Here is a 16,583-nt window from a genome sequence, read left to right on the forward strand (position 1 = left end):
ACGACGGTTGCCGTACTGTAGATTAAGGCATTAGTCTCACTGATCGATCCAGTTGAGATCGACTTCAGTGCCAAGTTAATGTCTTCTAACAGTTTTTTGGGTATGGTCTTGCTAACTCTGTATAGTGATACCCTGCTTCCATAATCATTAGCAGCTGGCATCTTGTTGATGATATTTTCCGCAAGCTCCTTCACCCTTGGGTCAAGGTCAATGTGCATGTCTTCTTCAACTTGTGAGTCAACACAAGATCGTGTATGTGTGATGGTGTGTGTTGATATGTACTCCTCGTTGGTCGAGGTTACTTGGGTGAACTGTTCCCTAATTTCATCTACCCCAAGTTCTGATATGAGGCTCCGCTTGACTATGTTACTCCTCTGAGCTACAAGTTGCTTAGCGGTTTGTGGCAATTCAGGGCGCATGTTTATCCACAGTTGACACATCCTTCCCATATAGCCCCACTTTTGAGGTTCACTCATAAAGCAGCACTAATGAGGTCCGTGTTACCAGTCCGAGTCCATTTCATCCGTTTTGAACCAGTAGCCCATTTTTTACTGCCTTGTCCTGGTTCAGCTACAGGCAGTGCAAACCTTGTTTGACCGGGCGACATCAAACAAGGTTACTGCACTCATCATAGAGGTTGAGTGCAGTAACCTTGTATACAAGCAAGGGTCTTGTCCAAGGACCACCAGAAGGGTGCGGTTGTTGGGGTTTGAACCTATGACCTAATGATCACTGTCCCGATACCTTACCAACTGCGCTATCTGTCCTGCATGATTCAAGCCTTCTGGTTGAAGAAATTGACATCACTTTACACTAGAATGGCTAAGCAGATGGAATGCCTAATAGAAGAAGGCGACCATCCGGAATGGCTGACCAAAGGACGAACTGTACTTCTGATAAAAGATCCAAAGCAGGGGCCAATTCCCAAGAACCATCGACCAATAACATGCTTGCCCACCACCTGGAAACTGCTCTCAGGAATAGTTGCAGACAAACTGGAAGAGCACATGAGTCACTATATGACCAGTGCTCAGAAAGGAATTGGGCGCAACACCCGAGGAGCCAAACATCAGTTACTGGTGGATCGGACGGTCTGTCAAGACAGCAGGAGAAGGCATACCAATCTTGCCATGGCTTGGATCGACTACAAAAAAGCTTATGACTCAATTCCCCATAGTTGGATACTTGAGTGCCTCAATATGTACAATTTTCACCCTGCTCTTGTGGTATTCATCAAGATGTCAATGACCAAATGGAAGACGGAACTTAAGGCTAATGGCAAAAAGCTGGCGAGTGTAAAAATTAAGCGAGACATCTATCAAGGTGACTCCTTATCACCGCTGCTCTTCTGCATATGCCTAAACCCTCTAAGCAACATGCTGGAGAAGACTCAATATGGGTACCAGTTTAAAAGTGGCACCAAGATAAACCACCTCTTCTACATGGATGACATCAAGCTGTACGCTAACAAAAAAAGGGACATTGATTCGCTAATACACCTCACTCAGGTATACAGCAAGAATATCGGAATGACCTTCGGTATTGAGAAATGTGGAAGGCTAAGTCTTAAGAAAGACCATTCTATGCTCACAGATGGCCTAAGAATGCCAAATGGTACCATCAAAGATATAGAAGAAGGGTACAAGTACTTGGGGATTATGCAAAGCAACATCAACCACGAAGCCGAGGTACGTCACAAAGCCATTACTGAATACAAGAAACGCCTTCGGCAGGTCCTACAGAGCCAGCTCAATGCCAAGAACCAAGTCATGGCAATAAATACCTACGCACTGCCAGTAATAAGATATCCAGCAGGCATAATAAAGTGGACTGAGGAAGCCATCAAGGAAACAGATATAGCAACTCGTAAACTGCTGACCATGCATGGAGCACTCCACCCAAACTCTGATACTACTAGATTGTATCTCGATAGGAAAGATGGCGGTAGGGAACTCAAAAGTGTACAGCAGACAGTGAAAGAGGAAGAGCAAAGCATCAAAGCCTATGCAGCCTCCATGGCCACTTCAGATAAGTTGCTAGCTGAATTTCAATTGGCTGCTCTTACAATGGACCTTCGCCCTGATGATGAGGAAATTGACTGGCACACGAAACCTCTTCATGGTACTTACCACCGACAAATATCTAAGGTTGGCGATCTTCACCAGACATATATGTGGTTGAACAAAGGAAACCTAACGGCCAATACAGAGTCGCTAATCATGGTAGCCCAAGAGCAAGTGCTCCCAACAAGGCAACTCCAAACGAAAATCTATCACACTAGAGACGATCCTAGATGCAGACTGTGCAAAGATGCACCTGAGACCATCCAACACATCATCAGTGGATGCAAGCAGCTAGCAGGAAACGCATACACTGAGCGGCATAATCATGTTGCAGGTGTTGTGTATAGAAGTCTATGTGACGAGTATGGCCTTAATAAACCGCAACACTGGTGGGAAGCTCCTGGTAAGGTCAATGAAAATGACCGCGCTAAGATCCTCTGGGACTTCTACATCTGGACTGACAAGCATGTCCTAGCAAACCAACCAGATATAGTGGTGGTGGACAAGGAGAACAAGAGGGCTACTATAATAGATATAGCAGTACCCAATGACTACAATATAGCCAGCAAAGAAAAAGAAAAGGTAGAAAAATATCTCCTTCTTGGAGAAGAGATTGAAAAATGCTGGGATGCAAGAACAACTGTAATCCCAGTAGTCATTGGGGCACTGGGCGCAATAACACTGGCGCATAAAATGCGGCTTGCCCAAATACCAACAGCAGTCAACTCAGGTGAGTTGCAGAAAATTGCGCTATTGGTAACAGCTATGATCTTGAGGCGAGTGCTCAAACTCCCAGGTCTCTGGTAGGAGACCCGAGTTAGAGCAGAAACTACCACCCATACGGGTTAACCGGGGTGAGGAAACAATTTATATATATATATATATATGCACCAGTCTATCAATATAAATTCTAGCATAAAGCTTATAATTCAGTTCGTAACAATTTCAACAGAAAATAAATCTACTTAGTAGACAGAACCATGACAAACTAGAGCAGAGGGTTATAACACTAATATTTCTAGGCATGTAAATGCATAAGCCGAGATGATTCTCAGAGCTAAGGCATCCATTCAAACTCAAAAAATACCGAGTTTAGAATTGGTAATATATATACCAAAATGATAGCAAAAAGTTGGCTTGTATTTTTAATCCAACTTATAATAGGGTGCTTTTTCAACATTAAAACCTCCTTACTTTTGAAAACTGACATTGTTGTACGTATTTGTGATCCTGGAAAGCATACAGAAGAAGGTCTAAGCAGTTAGCGGCCAGACTGCTAAGTTGAACCAATCAAGTACTAGAAAAAAGAAAATAGGTGATAAGAGCCCACAAATGACTTTGTATATTTTTTCAAAATAAGTTAATCGTCTATAACAACAGTTTCATTAGAGCCTGAAAAGATGTTCTTAGATGTTGATATTGACAAATGTATTAGAAACAGCAGTAAAGCAGAGAGACCATCATCTACAGCAGGGGTCTCAAACACGCGGCCCGCAAAGGCATTTCATGCGGCCCGCGACACATTTCTATTGTCGGTATTTAGACTTTTGCAAAAGCGCCATCTTAACCAGGAGAAAATCTTACCTACTTATTTATTCGTAGTCTTTCCATTGATTTCTGTGTAGCGCTCAAAGCATACATCCGGTTTATTATCACTCACTGTTGATTGCATTGTATAAATTTGATTTTAATATATTTTTTTAAACAAGTGCCCATGTCTTCTGTTTCGAAAAAAAGAAAACTCGCAGATGAAAAGAGAGTTTTTCAAGTCAGATGGGAGGATTTATATTTTGTGACTGAAGTCAGCGATAAAATTCATTGTCTCGTTTGTCAGCAAACGATAGCGGTTCCGAAGGAGTTCAATGTGCGTCGACACTACGAAACAATGCACCGTGTGAAATATGACATGTACACCGGCAAAGTCAGACAGGATAAAGTTATTCAACTTAAATCAGCATTATGCAAACAAAGAAGTTTCTTCACCAAAATTAACCAGTCCAACAAGGATTCTGTGAGAGTAAGTTTTGCATTAAGTGAGATGATAGCGAAGTCATCACGACCCTTTACAGAGGGTTCTTTTATAAAAGAATGTCTTTTAACTGCAAGTGACATTTTATGTCCGAATCAAAAGAAACTGTTTGAAGGCATAAGCTTGTCAGCCAATACAGTAGCCAGCAGGATTACAGATTTAGCAGCAAATGTGGAGATGCAATTAACTGAGACATCTATGGACTTTGAAGCATTTTCAATTGCTCTCGACGAGAGCACAGATGCCTCAGATACCGCACAATGTGCTGTTTATCAGAGGTGTGGACCGCAATTTAAATGTGACAGAATTCCTGGAACTATTACCATTGAAGGGTACTATAACTGGACGTGATTTATTTCAAGCCCTGGAAAAATGCATTGAGAAGTATAACTTGCCATGGGATAAACTTGTATCTTTGGCCACAGATGGTGCACCGTCAATGTGTTCTCAAAATGTAGGCGTTGTTGGATTGGTGAAAAGCAAATTAAACAGCCTTGAAACAGCAGGAATCAATTTCACTAGTATACACTGCATTTTGCATCAAGAAGCCCTTTGTAGTAAAAGCCTACAGATGAAAGAGGTGATGGATGTAGTAGTTAAAACTGTCAACTATATACGTTCTCGGGGGCTGAATCACAGGCAGTTCACTTCATTTCTTGCAGATATGAAATCTGAGTATGGTGAACTTATCACACTGAAGTAAGATGGCTAAGTCGTGGAAAAGTTTTGAGGCGTTTCTTTGCACTTAGACATGAAATCGCTTCATTCATGACAATGAAAAATAAGGCAGTTCCTTTACTGACTGATTCTACATTTCAATGCCACCTTGCTTTTCTAACTGATATTACGGATCACTTGAATACACTGAACATAAAGCTTCAAGGTAAACAACAGATTATTACACAGATGTACGACAGTGTGAAATCCTTCAGAGTTAAACTACGTTTGTGGATGAAGCAACTTGGTGAGGGCAATTTGGCCCATTTCTCAACTCTGAATTCCTTAGGCAAAGTTGAGACCAAATGCTTGAAAGAATATGCAGATTTGATGTCTGAGTTACTTCAACAGTTTGATGTGCGTTTTGCAGACTTTAAGTTACTGGAGCCACAATTTCAACTTTTTTCGACGCCGTTTGCTGTAGAAATTGACGCTATTGCAGAGGAATTGCAAATGGAGTTGGTGGAACTCTAGTGTGATACTATCTTGAAGCAAAAATATGCAGAAGTAGGGATACCCGAATTCTACACATTTCTTTCACGAGAAAGATTTCCAAGGTTACTCTCTGCTACTGCAAGGATTCTTGCAATGTTTGGCAGTACGTTTGCATGTGAACAATTTTTCTCATCCATGAAAGTTAACAAATCTGTACTGAGGTCACAGCTCACTAATGAACATTTGCAAGCAACACTGAGATTGGTTTCTTCTCATAAAATCAAGCCTAATATTGATGCCCTTGTTGACGCAAAACGCTGCCAGGTCAGCAGTCAGTACAGAAAGTGACTGAAACCTAAGTTAACCAAATACAGATACGCCAAATACGGTACTTAAATTGACTACATTACATTTGCAATAAATGGATTTTAGAAGGTTTGTAAAGCACTACGTTCTTATTATGTTGTCTTGTTTATTAACTTTTTATAATTTTTAACAATTTCTGGCTATGCGGCCCTCGAGGTACTTTAGAAGTCATCACTTGGCCCTCGGAGCAATTTGAGTTTGAGACCCCTGATCTACAGGAATTGATCCACAATATAATCATGAGACTCCATAACGAGCCCGTGGAGCAAGGTGGGAGCGAGCAAATTAACGACAATACTGTTTTACAAAAATGAATTCCAGTTGCAAAGCAAACAGATCAAATGTGTCTACAGTATCAGTTAATACTGTCTAGTGACGACAGGTAATATAGACACAAGCTTCCATCCATAAACAAAATATTTAAAGTAAAATATAGTTTCTTTCACTTTCAATTTAAAAAGACATCAATTGGTAGAAAGAAAACTTAAAAGCTATTTTGCAGGACTTGTATGGGCATGTCGCTGTAAGCCCAACTCTGAATGCGGCAGGTAGAATGGTCCGGTCCGGCGACCTTGGCTCCACTGAAATCATCTACTCCAAATGGCAAACCAACACTTTCATGTTTTGCTTTGTTCAAATTGTTCGTCAAACTCTTCGCTGGTAATCTGAAATGTTGAGCAAGATAAGAACAGCTTGATTGCAAACAGGAGTTCAAAACACGTGTAAGTAAATAGGTAAATACATACTAGTACAGCAACCATAACTAGCTAAAAAATAGATAATTCTTACAAAAAAATCCTCATGTCTGTGCCACTGATAGTTGGGTAAGTTCTATATAAAAACCTAAACGATCATTGAACAAGATACAAGCACCAGGAAAAGGATTGAGAAACCTGGTATGGTAGGTTGCCAATGCTGGCATTCACACGCCGCCACATGCCGGTATAAGGCTATGCTGTTACCTGACAATCTCCTGATGCGCACATAATCCCATAACATAGCACCGGTTTACGTTGATACGGTTTGTGATAACAGTCAATGCGCCTAGCCAGACAAACACCTCACACCCCCTCAATCTTATCTATACTAGAGATTATTTGCATGATCAATAGCGTGCTTACTCATTGTGCCCATGTCGGGCACCTTTCCCATACACACTAGATTATTGTGACGTACAGTGATTAAGTTGTAATTGCGTATCCATCATGAAGGGGTGTTTCCATAATCAGAATCACAAATATGAACATCTTCATGGGACAAAAAAGTTTGGTCATTTGTGTGACATATAATTGCTTCCTTGTGTTATATTCTAGTTATTGCAAACAGCTTAAACTTTTTAAATGATAATGCCAATGCCTGTCAGAGTATCAATGAAAACCAAAAAAGTGTCAAAGGCACATGCTAAAGCCTGTCAAATTTTCAAGCTTTTAATTGAGATAAGCTATTCTACATATTGTCGAAGTGACTGCCTATTGTACAATCTACTGTTGAGGTGACTGCCTATTGGACAATCTATTGTTGAAGTGACAGCCTACTGGACAGTCCAGGAACTTCACTAAATGTAAGACGTGACTATAGGAATCTCTGGATGCTAAATACTAACATTCACCATTACTTTATACTAACATAATACAGTATTGTGTTGGAAGAAGTAAAGCGGGTGCAAAGACTAACGAAATACATCTGTGGGTGACGACCATGACGGATCATGTAGTGTTTGAGTTCTCCAGACCGTAGCTAGTCATGCTAATTCAGTTCACTTTAGTCCCCGACATTATTATTGGCCAACCGCAAGTTAATTTTACATACATTTTCATTTATATAAAACACACTTTTATAGTGCTTTTATGGAAAACAAGTCTTTGATGTTAGTGCACAGGTCATCCTTTGATAGTTTAAGATAACAAAAACTTTATAAACATCTGTTCTATGCTACATGAACTACTCAATAGAATGAGCCAAATTGTGTACCACTGAGCTCACTATCTGAGAAAAAACTTTTGGTTGACCGACATGCCTAAAAGAGTGATTCTTCACTTAGAAATAGTTAACGAGAATAGAGCGATTCTTGTGAATGACCTTCACCCCTGTAACCTTTTACAGAACCTTTTAACAAACAACAGCTTAGTCTAGTCCTAGACCTTTCCTAAATCTAGTTTTTAATACGAGGGTCAGAGCATATGATCCAACTACTGTTGAATTTATGGTCACACAGTCACCTACCTTTGCAACACATTCTATAGAAATCTGGCTATTGCAAAATCTGAGATGCACTGAGGAAGCAGGTGATATGTAAAGAAGTGTGTGACCGCCATATAACAATTTCATTTCAAGTAACAACAAAAATATTTTAGTCTATTCTAGATGTATTATTTTAACTTGAGGAGACGACGGAGATGTAGAAAGACAAGTTAACAACATAAATCTCTCTTTTCAAACTCCACCGGGTAATCCCAACATAGTGCTTTGGCTAATTAAAAAAAAGAAACCAAGCAAGACGAGGTCGAAACGAATGCTTCCGTTTACCTTTTTATTTTTTAGCTTTTTGACGAGTGATGCATCCTTACTGAGGTCATTCATTTCTTCCTCAGTCATCTCTGCAGCCTTGCGCTTCCTTACCTTAGCCAATTGTCGTTTCTCTCTCCTTTCCTGTATGATAGGACAACTCATCACACGAGTCTCATGACAATGCACAAGTTTAAGGCTTATTTAAACCATAACTGTCACGTACAACTTTTATCGCATTTACTAGGTAAATCAGACACGCTGATTCCGATTTTGTACTCAAAATAAAGATTAGTCCACTAACTTTCAGAGTAATGAAGGCTTTTTTACAGCGTTTTAATATCGGTCTCGAAAACAACACGATCGGCACAACAAGCTCCGCCTGTAAATACGTGACGTAACCTAGCTTTTTAGGAACAGAAATTACGTAGGGATGTTTAGACCGATTTAGAATAATAGAGATGGGTGTTTTAAATCCATTAATATCTAAATTCAGCCTTAAAAATAATATGTCTTTTCTGAAAGGTAGATAAGCTATTTAACATTGCATATTTAAAAAAGCGCGATAACAATGCTAGCTTGTGATAAAACCGCGCTTTTTGAGCTCACTTTTCTCGGCGTTCAGCCTTATTTAAACATCATGTAACAAGATACGAACAATTTTACATAGTTTATATACCTTTCATAAAAGACTGAGATTATTTTACAGGCTGGATTTAGATAATAATGAGTTTTAAGACACCCATCTCTATTATTCTAAATCGGACAAAACATTCCCAACTTCCATACCTGAAAAAACTAGGTTTCGTCACATATTTAGGGGCGGAGCTTGTAATGCTGATTGTGTTGTTTTCGAAACGGATAGTGAAACGCTTTAACAAAGTCTAAATGACTTTGAAGGTTAGTGGACCAATCTTTATTTTGAGTACAAAATCGGAATCAGCGTGGCTGATTTACCTAGAAAATACGATAAAAGTTGTTCGTGACAGTTATGGTTTAAGGAATATCACTTTCAATATACTGTCCAAAGTCGGTATTTAAACATCTCTACTCTCCAACAAATCATAGTTTAAACAAAAATATTGAGTCTTTTCTGCATCCGATTCTAAACAACAATGTAGAACCCGAACGGATAAGCAAATGCAACCTCATGGATGACGCTATCTCTTGTTATATCTAGTATTGGACAGATATTTGCTGATGTGCCAGTGGTTTATGATAAACTAACTGTTTTCTGTAACATAGTAACATATTAGTGTAATATTTAGTTTTTCTATTATTTAGTTTTTATCTTCTACTACAACAGAGCTCACAAGCTATTTTATACCAACTTATTTTATACAAAGATCTGACAAAATGAGACTAGGGTACAAGTTGCTATAGATATGGTAATACTTTCTCGAGTCTGGCCTCCTTTATTGATAGTTTATGAGGAATTCAGTATACTTTATATGTTACCCGTCCTCTTTATATAGAGTTATACACGGTGAATGATACTCAGTTTCTAGCTTGCAGATGAATTAAAATTATTAACATTATTTGTCCTGTGACAGCGTAGTGTACAGAACGTGTTGCAGTCGAGTTTCTCTCCCATCACGGTTAGCCGCTACCTCTATCTCGAAAATATTACATTTTATTGCAGATCATGACCACTTAATAAGTATTTATTACTTGGTGAGCGTAGATAGAGAATTAGAGCAAGTAAAAAGGCGTTTTTCCTTCGTAATATCCTGTTTTAGATGGTTTTTTCTGAATATGGAAACGGATTAATTTGTATTTAGTTACTTTATATAGAAAATATTGCTTTGTGATACGAGAGAATTGACAACCCCAGAATGCATTAAGCTCACATAGGTATGACTGTACATATTTTGTAAAGTGAAATGAAATTTTCAAGGAATTCAACCCAAAGTTGAGCTAAAGACCTGAAGAAGAGCGAAAAGCCTCAATTAAGAGGAATCAAAAAGTACAAGAAATTTAAATATCCATGCTAGACCACTGTATAGTTGGTTTTATCAGTAAACACTGGCTGTTAAACTTGCCTTTTTCTTAGACTTCAACTCCCTTTGCTGTGACCATGGTTTGTTTTTTGTACTGAATTTTTTCTTGCTTTCGAGTTTTCCTTCCGCTTTCAACTTGAGCTTCTCTTGGCGAAGTGTCTCTCTGTTCTTATCCCTGCCAAGTACAGTAATTATCAGCTTACGAATGGAAACATACAAATTACAAACTGGGGCCTTACCGAGGGCCTAGATAAAGGTTTCTACCACATCTCCGGTGGGTGGTCTGCTCTGAATGACAAATTTAACAAAAAGCTTGTTTTTTAATGTAAATGGAAGTTATTGAAAAAAACAAACAATTACAAATATAGTACTAAGAAAAATGGTTCAACTGAATATAAAACTAAAAGCTTATTTATAAAGGACAATCTACGACCTGTTCACTTGTTTTCAGAAACTTACTGTATCTAGATATTCAGTGCACAGAATATTATCATATAAGATTATTCATGGCAAACAATTCTGTTTAATTATTATCAACAAAATTATTAGTTTTTCATTTCACAAAAAGCATTAAAAATGAGCACAAGTCTCCTTGCCTACAAGCACACTCATATTTCATCCTTCTTAGCTGAACTTACAAAAATTTTTGTTCAAAACTACAATTTCATGAATGCTCAGTCAACCAACTGTATACGGAGTATAACTTCAGAGATTGTCGAAATATTGCAGTTTGTAAACGAGAGTGAAAATTCTCAAACTCGATTTGATTAATGAATATTAATATTTAGCTTTCAAAATGCTGTTTTTTATCTTGCTGCACTCAAAAGAGAAAACAACAAACAGGGGAATCTCTATTATATATACTAGCAGTCGCAGTTGTCAGGTGTGCTGATAAGGTAAAGATAATATGTAGCTGCACAATTATTCAGAAATACCTAAAGGCAGTCAATAGATGCAGGTATTAGAGTGTCGGTCTACCAATAGATGCAGTCAATAGATGCAGGTATTAGAGTGTCGGTCTACCAATAGATGCAGTCAATAGATGCAGGTATTAGAGTGTCGGTCTACCAATAGATGCAGTCAATAGATGCAGGTATTAGAGTGTCGGTCTACCAATAGATGCAGTAAATAGATGCAGGTATTAGAGTGTCGGTCTACCAATAGATGCAGTCAATAGATGCAGGTATTAGAGTGTCGGTCTACCAATAGATGCAGTAAATAGATGCAGGTATTAGAGTGTCGGTCTACCAATAGATGCAGTCAATAGATGCAGGTATTAGAGTGTCGGTCTACCAATAGATGCAGTCAATAGATGCAGGTAGAGTGTCGGTCTACCAATAGATGCAGTCAAAAGATGCAGGTATTAGAGTGTCGGTCTACCAATAGATGCAGTCAATAGATGCAAGTATTAGAGTGTCGGTCTACCAATAGATGCAGTCAATAGATGCAAGTATTAGAGTGTCGGTCTACCAATAGATGCAGTCAATAGATGCAGGTATTAGAGTGTCGGTCTACCAATAGATGCAGTCAATAGATGCAGGTATTAGAGTGTCGGTCTACCAATAGATGCAGTCAATAGATGCAGGTATTAGAGTGTCGGTCTACCAATAGATGCAGTCAATAGATGCAGGTATTAGAGTGTTGGTCTACCAATAGATGCAGTAAATAGATGCAGGTATTAGAGTGTCGGTCTACCAATAGATGCAGTCAATAGATGCAGGTATTAGAGTGTCGGTCTACCAATAGATGCAGTAAATAGATGCAGGTATTAGAGTGTCGGTCTACCAATAGATGCAGTCAATAGATGCAGGTATTAGAGTGTCGGTCTACCAATAGATGCAGTCAATAGATGCAGGTATTAGAGTGTCGGTCTACCAATAGATGCAGTCAATAGATGCAGGTATTAGAGTGTCGGTCTACCAATAGAGGCAGTCAATAGATGCAGGTATTAGAGTGTCGGTCTACCAATAGAGGCAGTCAATAGATGCAGGTATTAGAGTGTCGGTCTACCAATCTGAATGCCATGAATTGGAATCTCATTGAAAGCTAGCTTTTATACTAGCAACGAACTCTTGTTTTGGAAAAATGGACAGACACACACTGCTCTTAGGATAGTCATTATTTTTGTTTTCCTTTGTTTCAGACATGTGCTGAAATAAAGGAAAACATTATTCATTTCCAGTTTTTTCATTTCCAACATAGACCTTGTTGTCAAGCAAAAGTGTGAAAAAAAATCATTTTAAGTTAACATTGAAGGTGTGGCTCCCCTTAAAGCACATCAATTACATAAGTACTTTTATCATATATTTCAGTACATCAGAGTCTTGGCTTTCGAATGAGCCTATATTCAATACACTAAGAATAATAGAACTATGAAAAACAGGGTGTCAAAAGTATGTCCTGCAATAAAAAAACACTTAAATGTGGTTCCCACAATGTGATGTCATAATTATCATTTAGCCTTAGGTCATCGATCCCTTTCGCTGCCATTGAGGCTGCGCTTTTCTGTGACAATCGGTGCTCGCAAACCCAAAGAGCGCTAATAATAAACTAGCATTCTAGATAATCAACAATTCCAATACAAACACATGTTCTGGGTTAATATATTTCGGGTGATTGTTAGAGTTTACTTTGTTCATCCTTTCGTTCATTTTAAACATTTATAGTAATTATTATCACATCGTTTTATATGATGGCATTGTTTGTCCCATACAGAAATTATTAATAACTTGATTAATAACTAATTAGTAATTAAATATCAAAGCTAAAAATCCAAATATTTATATTATATTCGAATAAACTACAGTATATGGAAAATAGAAAACAGGTGTATTGGACAGTTAAATTAATCACATTCTGTATGATGCTAGCTTATAGGCAGATTAAGTTATTTACAGTAGATTTCTCTATTTTGAACAATCCTGGAGTGCAGTGAGTCAACCCCAACGATTGATTTAATTGAATTGACTTCTACAACAAAATTAAACAAAAACAGAAATGACTACTAACAACATACCTGGTTGTTAACCACCCATGGTGGTAAAGATAATGAAATCACATCGATTAAATTGTGACCTGCAGTGGCATGGTCCTAGGACTATATGTAAATTGCACTCTTGCGTGATCACGCAATGCTTAAAATTAATTAGCCTAAGTTGTGTCCCTCAACATCACAATAAAAAGAGAGGGCTAGTGCATAATATCATCGGGAAAATATACTATGGTGCTTAGAATCTGAGTTATTTATCATAAAAATGATTTGTACATGGAGAGCTAATGACACTGATTCTTTTGTCATCTTCATTGGTTATCTGGAGTTGTCCTACCTTCGCCTGCCACTCGCGTCATTATCGTAATTGATAATATAAGCAGTTAGCGATAAAAATAAGCAGTAAGAGCACACAAAACCGAATATGAAAATTGTGACGTCACAATTTCCCAGCCTATGCCATTGAAAATTTCTGCAGTAGAGCTCTGGGGAAATCCTATAAACACCAACCAATGTCTGTCTCACCATGTCAAACAATGGCTCATTTAAAAGCCAAGATACTGAAGAACCTGAATAAACTGAAACAGTACTTATGTAATTGATGTGCTTTAACTTAACACATTATTATTGTAATCATGCACAATAAACCGAGTAAAAGTGATAAAAAAGAGAAAGGTGGTCGATACAAACCGAAAATACCACAGTTAAAAAGTTGTTTAGTGTTTCCTATTTGAAGAGCCAGTGAGTTTGGAAAGATCTTCGAACAGATTAGACAATTTTCATGTATTTTAGTGTTCTTATAATGTAAAATCGCTACAACTTAAACATTTTCAGAACAGATTTAATTTACATTGTTAGAGCGAGCGACTATTGTACATAATATTGTTATAGAAATACTCGCTCTGACCTCCGACAGACTCAAAACATATTTGACTTAGCAAAAAGAGGTTTAACTGTATCTGTTATAAACATATTAAACATGCCAACAGCTCAAGGTCAGAGGTGGTGAAAGCAGAACTATGATGCTCACAAGTATGGAATGCTGTCGTAGTCAATATCAGTAGTTTCAAAGTCCGGAAACTTCTTGCCTTTAAGCTCAGGCATGGAAGGAAGATGCAGAAGACCAAAGCTCCTTGCAAGTGCAGCTATGCCTAAATCTATAACAAAATGGTCACTTACTTTACAATCTGATAGACTAGAATGACTTGTCTAAGGGTTCTAGGATAAAACCAGAAAGACAAACACTAAAAATTGCTACTTCAATAATCGAATGAATGAAGTTTATTTTTAGACATTTTCTCACATCATTTAATTGTTTCAAGCTGGCCAGTTCCAGCAGCTATAATGAGTTAGACCACTCACTCGCATATCTATGTTGTAAAAATAAGTCACACAATATTTGTTACCTTTTTAAGGTCAAATGAATGTATTTTATTTGTTTGCTTATTAATAAGTGACAGTTTGACATAAAAAATAAGATGCTGTCAAATGTCAAGATTAATAAAAGAAAGATGGGAGGAGTTAACATAGTTGTAGTCCAATCAACCTTGTTCAAAAGAAAGGCGCAGAGTCTGGATAGGTAGGGAAGACAACTACCATGTTGTTAACTTACAAAAGTGTAGCCAGTTATTGAAAAGATTGCCAACGAAATATGTACTAGTCGGGATCAAAGTCTTTAAAGCTCAAAAGTTACATTATTTAGACATCGGGTTACCATTGAGCGTACACTAAACTTTAAGACTGCTATGAATGCATAGATGATAGCTTTTCTTCAATCTGAAATTTTTATTGAAAGGAGATTTCTACCTACATGTAGCTATATTGATTAACAGAATTATCCTACCTTAGATTTTAATTTACAAGCCAATGCTTAGTGAAATACAAAAAGCCTTAGTTTCCACAAACAAGAGGCTTCTGTCTACCATGGTTATTGCATTTGGGAGTTATCTACCATAAGTTTATGAGGCTGCACAGATATTGTTATTATATAGTAGGAACACCAGTACAATGGACCCCCCCCCGCCATACGACATTAATTCGTTCCAGTGTTGGCATCATGAAGCGGAAATGTCGTATAGAGGGGTATAGAAGCCCATAGTAATTATGTAATTCAAACAACCTCTGGCAAAAAACATCAAAATTTTATATATATTATTGTACATAATAAAAATTAGTAATAAAGCAGTCTGTCAACTTTAGCAACTATAGTTACCTACAGTAACTTAGTGTAGTGGTTACGGTCTGCAATAAAATGTAACATTACAACGTACTATGTGCAGTCCATACTATAGAGAGTTTTTACCTTCGAGGCGTACATATAACATAAACTTTGAATTTAGCTTAAATGAATTTAGCTTACTAAACACACATTTCAAGCTAAGCTTTAGTATGCATTTTACTGAACTCATGCATAGGTTAGGTAGAAGACTGACTAAAAGACGTATGCATGGTAGATTTTACTCTAGATATAAACTTAATTCAGTTTTTATTAGTTTATGGTTCATTTTTATACCACATAATTTTACTTTCATTTCAAAATTTTAAATATTTTGAGAACACTCGGATGTTGCGTGTCAAAAATTACGTTGCGGGTTGACAAAATATTTTCTTCATATTTTATGTCATAGTTAGTGGTGATCGCAAGTCAAGGTTTGACTGTATAAATTGAATCTATACTTTTTAAACTTGAATCAATCAGTTTTCAAAAATCTCGTCAACCAAAAGTGATAAACTACGTCTTTGTAAAAATTGAACAATTTAGCGAGCAGCAATTAATCAGATGCCCTTAGCACAGTTTGTGTTAGCAATTAATCAGATGCCCTTAGCACAGTTTGTGTTAGCAATTAATCAGATGCCCTTAGCACAGTTTGTGTCAGCAATTAATCAGATGCCCTTAGCACAGTTTGTGTCAGCAATTTGTTTGTGTCAGCAATTGTTTGTACAGTTTAGCACAGTTTGTACAGTTTAGCACAGTTTGTACAGTTTAGCACAGTTTGTACAGTTTAGCACAGTTTGTACAGTTTAGCACAGTTTGTACAGTTTAGCACAGTTTGTGTTAGCTGAGTAGATAGTCATTTACAAAACTGTAGTGAAAACCTTTTAAGTTTGCCATTGATATACGCTACTGAAAATAATTTGAATTATTTTATTACAAAACTGCGCTTAATAAAAAATATCTGTCCTGTAATTACTTTTGCGAAATGTATAGAGTTATCCACTCTTACGCCTCTTGTTTGCTAGGATTCACTCTAAAATAGCATTAATCAAATGCTAGCATTGATAAGCTCTAGTGTAGTACGGTTACACCCCGACATATGAGTGACCGAACCTACGAGAAATTTGAGATACAAACAAAATTATGAGCAAATTTTTGCCTTGAAATACAAGGATACGAGACGGTTTGCGATAAAGGTGGTCGAATCTGCGAGAGGCAGTTTATGAGTTTAGCATCGCTCAGTCTTTCTCATCGAATCTGTTTA

The 16,583-nt window shown here is 37.6% G+C and overlaps 2 protein-coding genes across 2 annotated transcripts in view; one reads left to right on the forward strand and one right to left on the reverse strand.

Moving 5' to 3' along the window:
• The first annotated feature begins 3,777 nt into the window (after nucleotides 1–3,777).
• LOC137388128 (general transcription factor II-I repeat domain-containing protein 2-like) lies at nucleotides 3,778–4,443 on the forward strand. The gene has a single exon (XM_068074640.1). The coding sequence runs from the start codon at nucleotides 3,778–3,780 to the stop codon at nucleotides 4,441–4,443; it is 666 nt and encodes a 221-aa protein (XP_067930741.1).
• Nucleotides 4,444–5,823: 1,380 nt separating this feature from the next.
• LOC137387117 (ATP-dependent RNA helicase DDX55-like) overlaps nucleotides 5,824–16,583 on the reverse strand; it is a 42,842-nt gene continuing 32,082 nt past the window's right edge. Inside the window, exons 12-15 of the mRNA XM_068073423.1 lie at nucleotides 14,135–14,261; nucleotides 10,158–10,290; nucleotides 8,137–8,259; nucleotides 5,824–6,275 (exon numbers count right to left, since the gene is read on the reverse strand). Coding sequence (XP_067929524.1) covers nucleotides 6,228–6,275; nucleotides 8,137–8,259; nucleotides 10,158–10,290; nucleotides 14,135–14,261 — 431 coding nt within the window. The 3' untranslated portion in view covers nucleotides 5,824–6,227. The remainder of the gene's footprint in view (nucleotides 6,276–8,136; nucleotides 8,260–10,157; nucleotides 10,291–14,134; nucleotides 14,262–16,583) is intronic.

Source organism: Watersipora subatra, chromosome 2 (assembly GCF_963576615.1).
Source record: "Watersipora subatra chromosome 2, tzWatSuba1.1, whole genome shotgun sequence".
NCBI classification, from domain to species: domain Eukaryota; kingdom Metazoa; phylum Bryozoa; class Gymnolaemata; order Cheilostomatida; family Watersiporidae; genus Watersipora; species Watersipora subatra.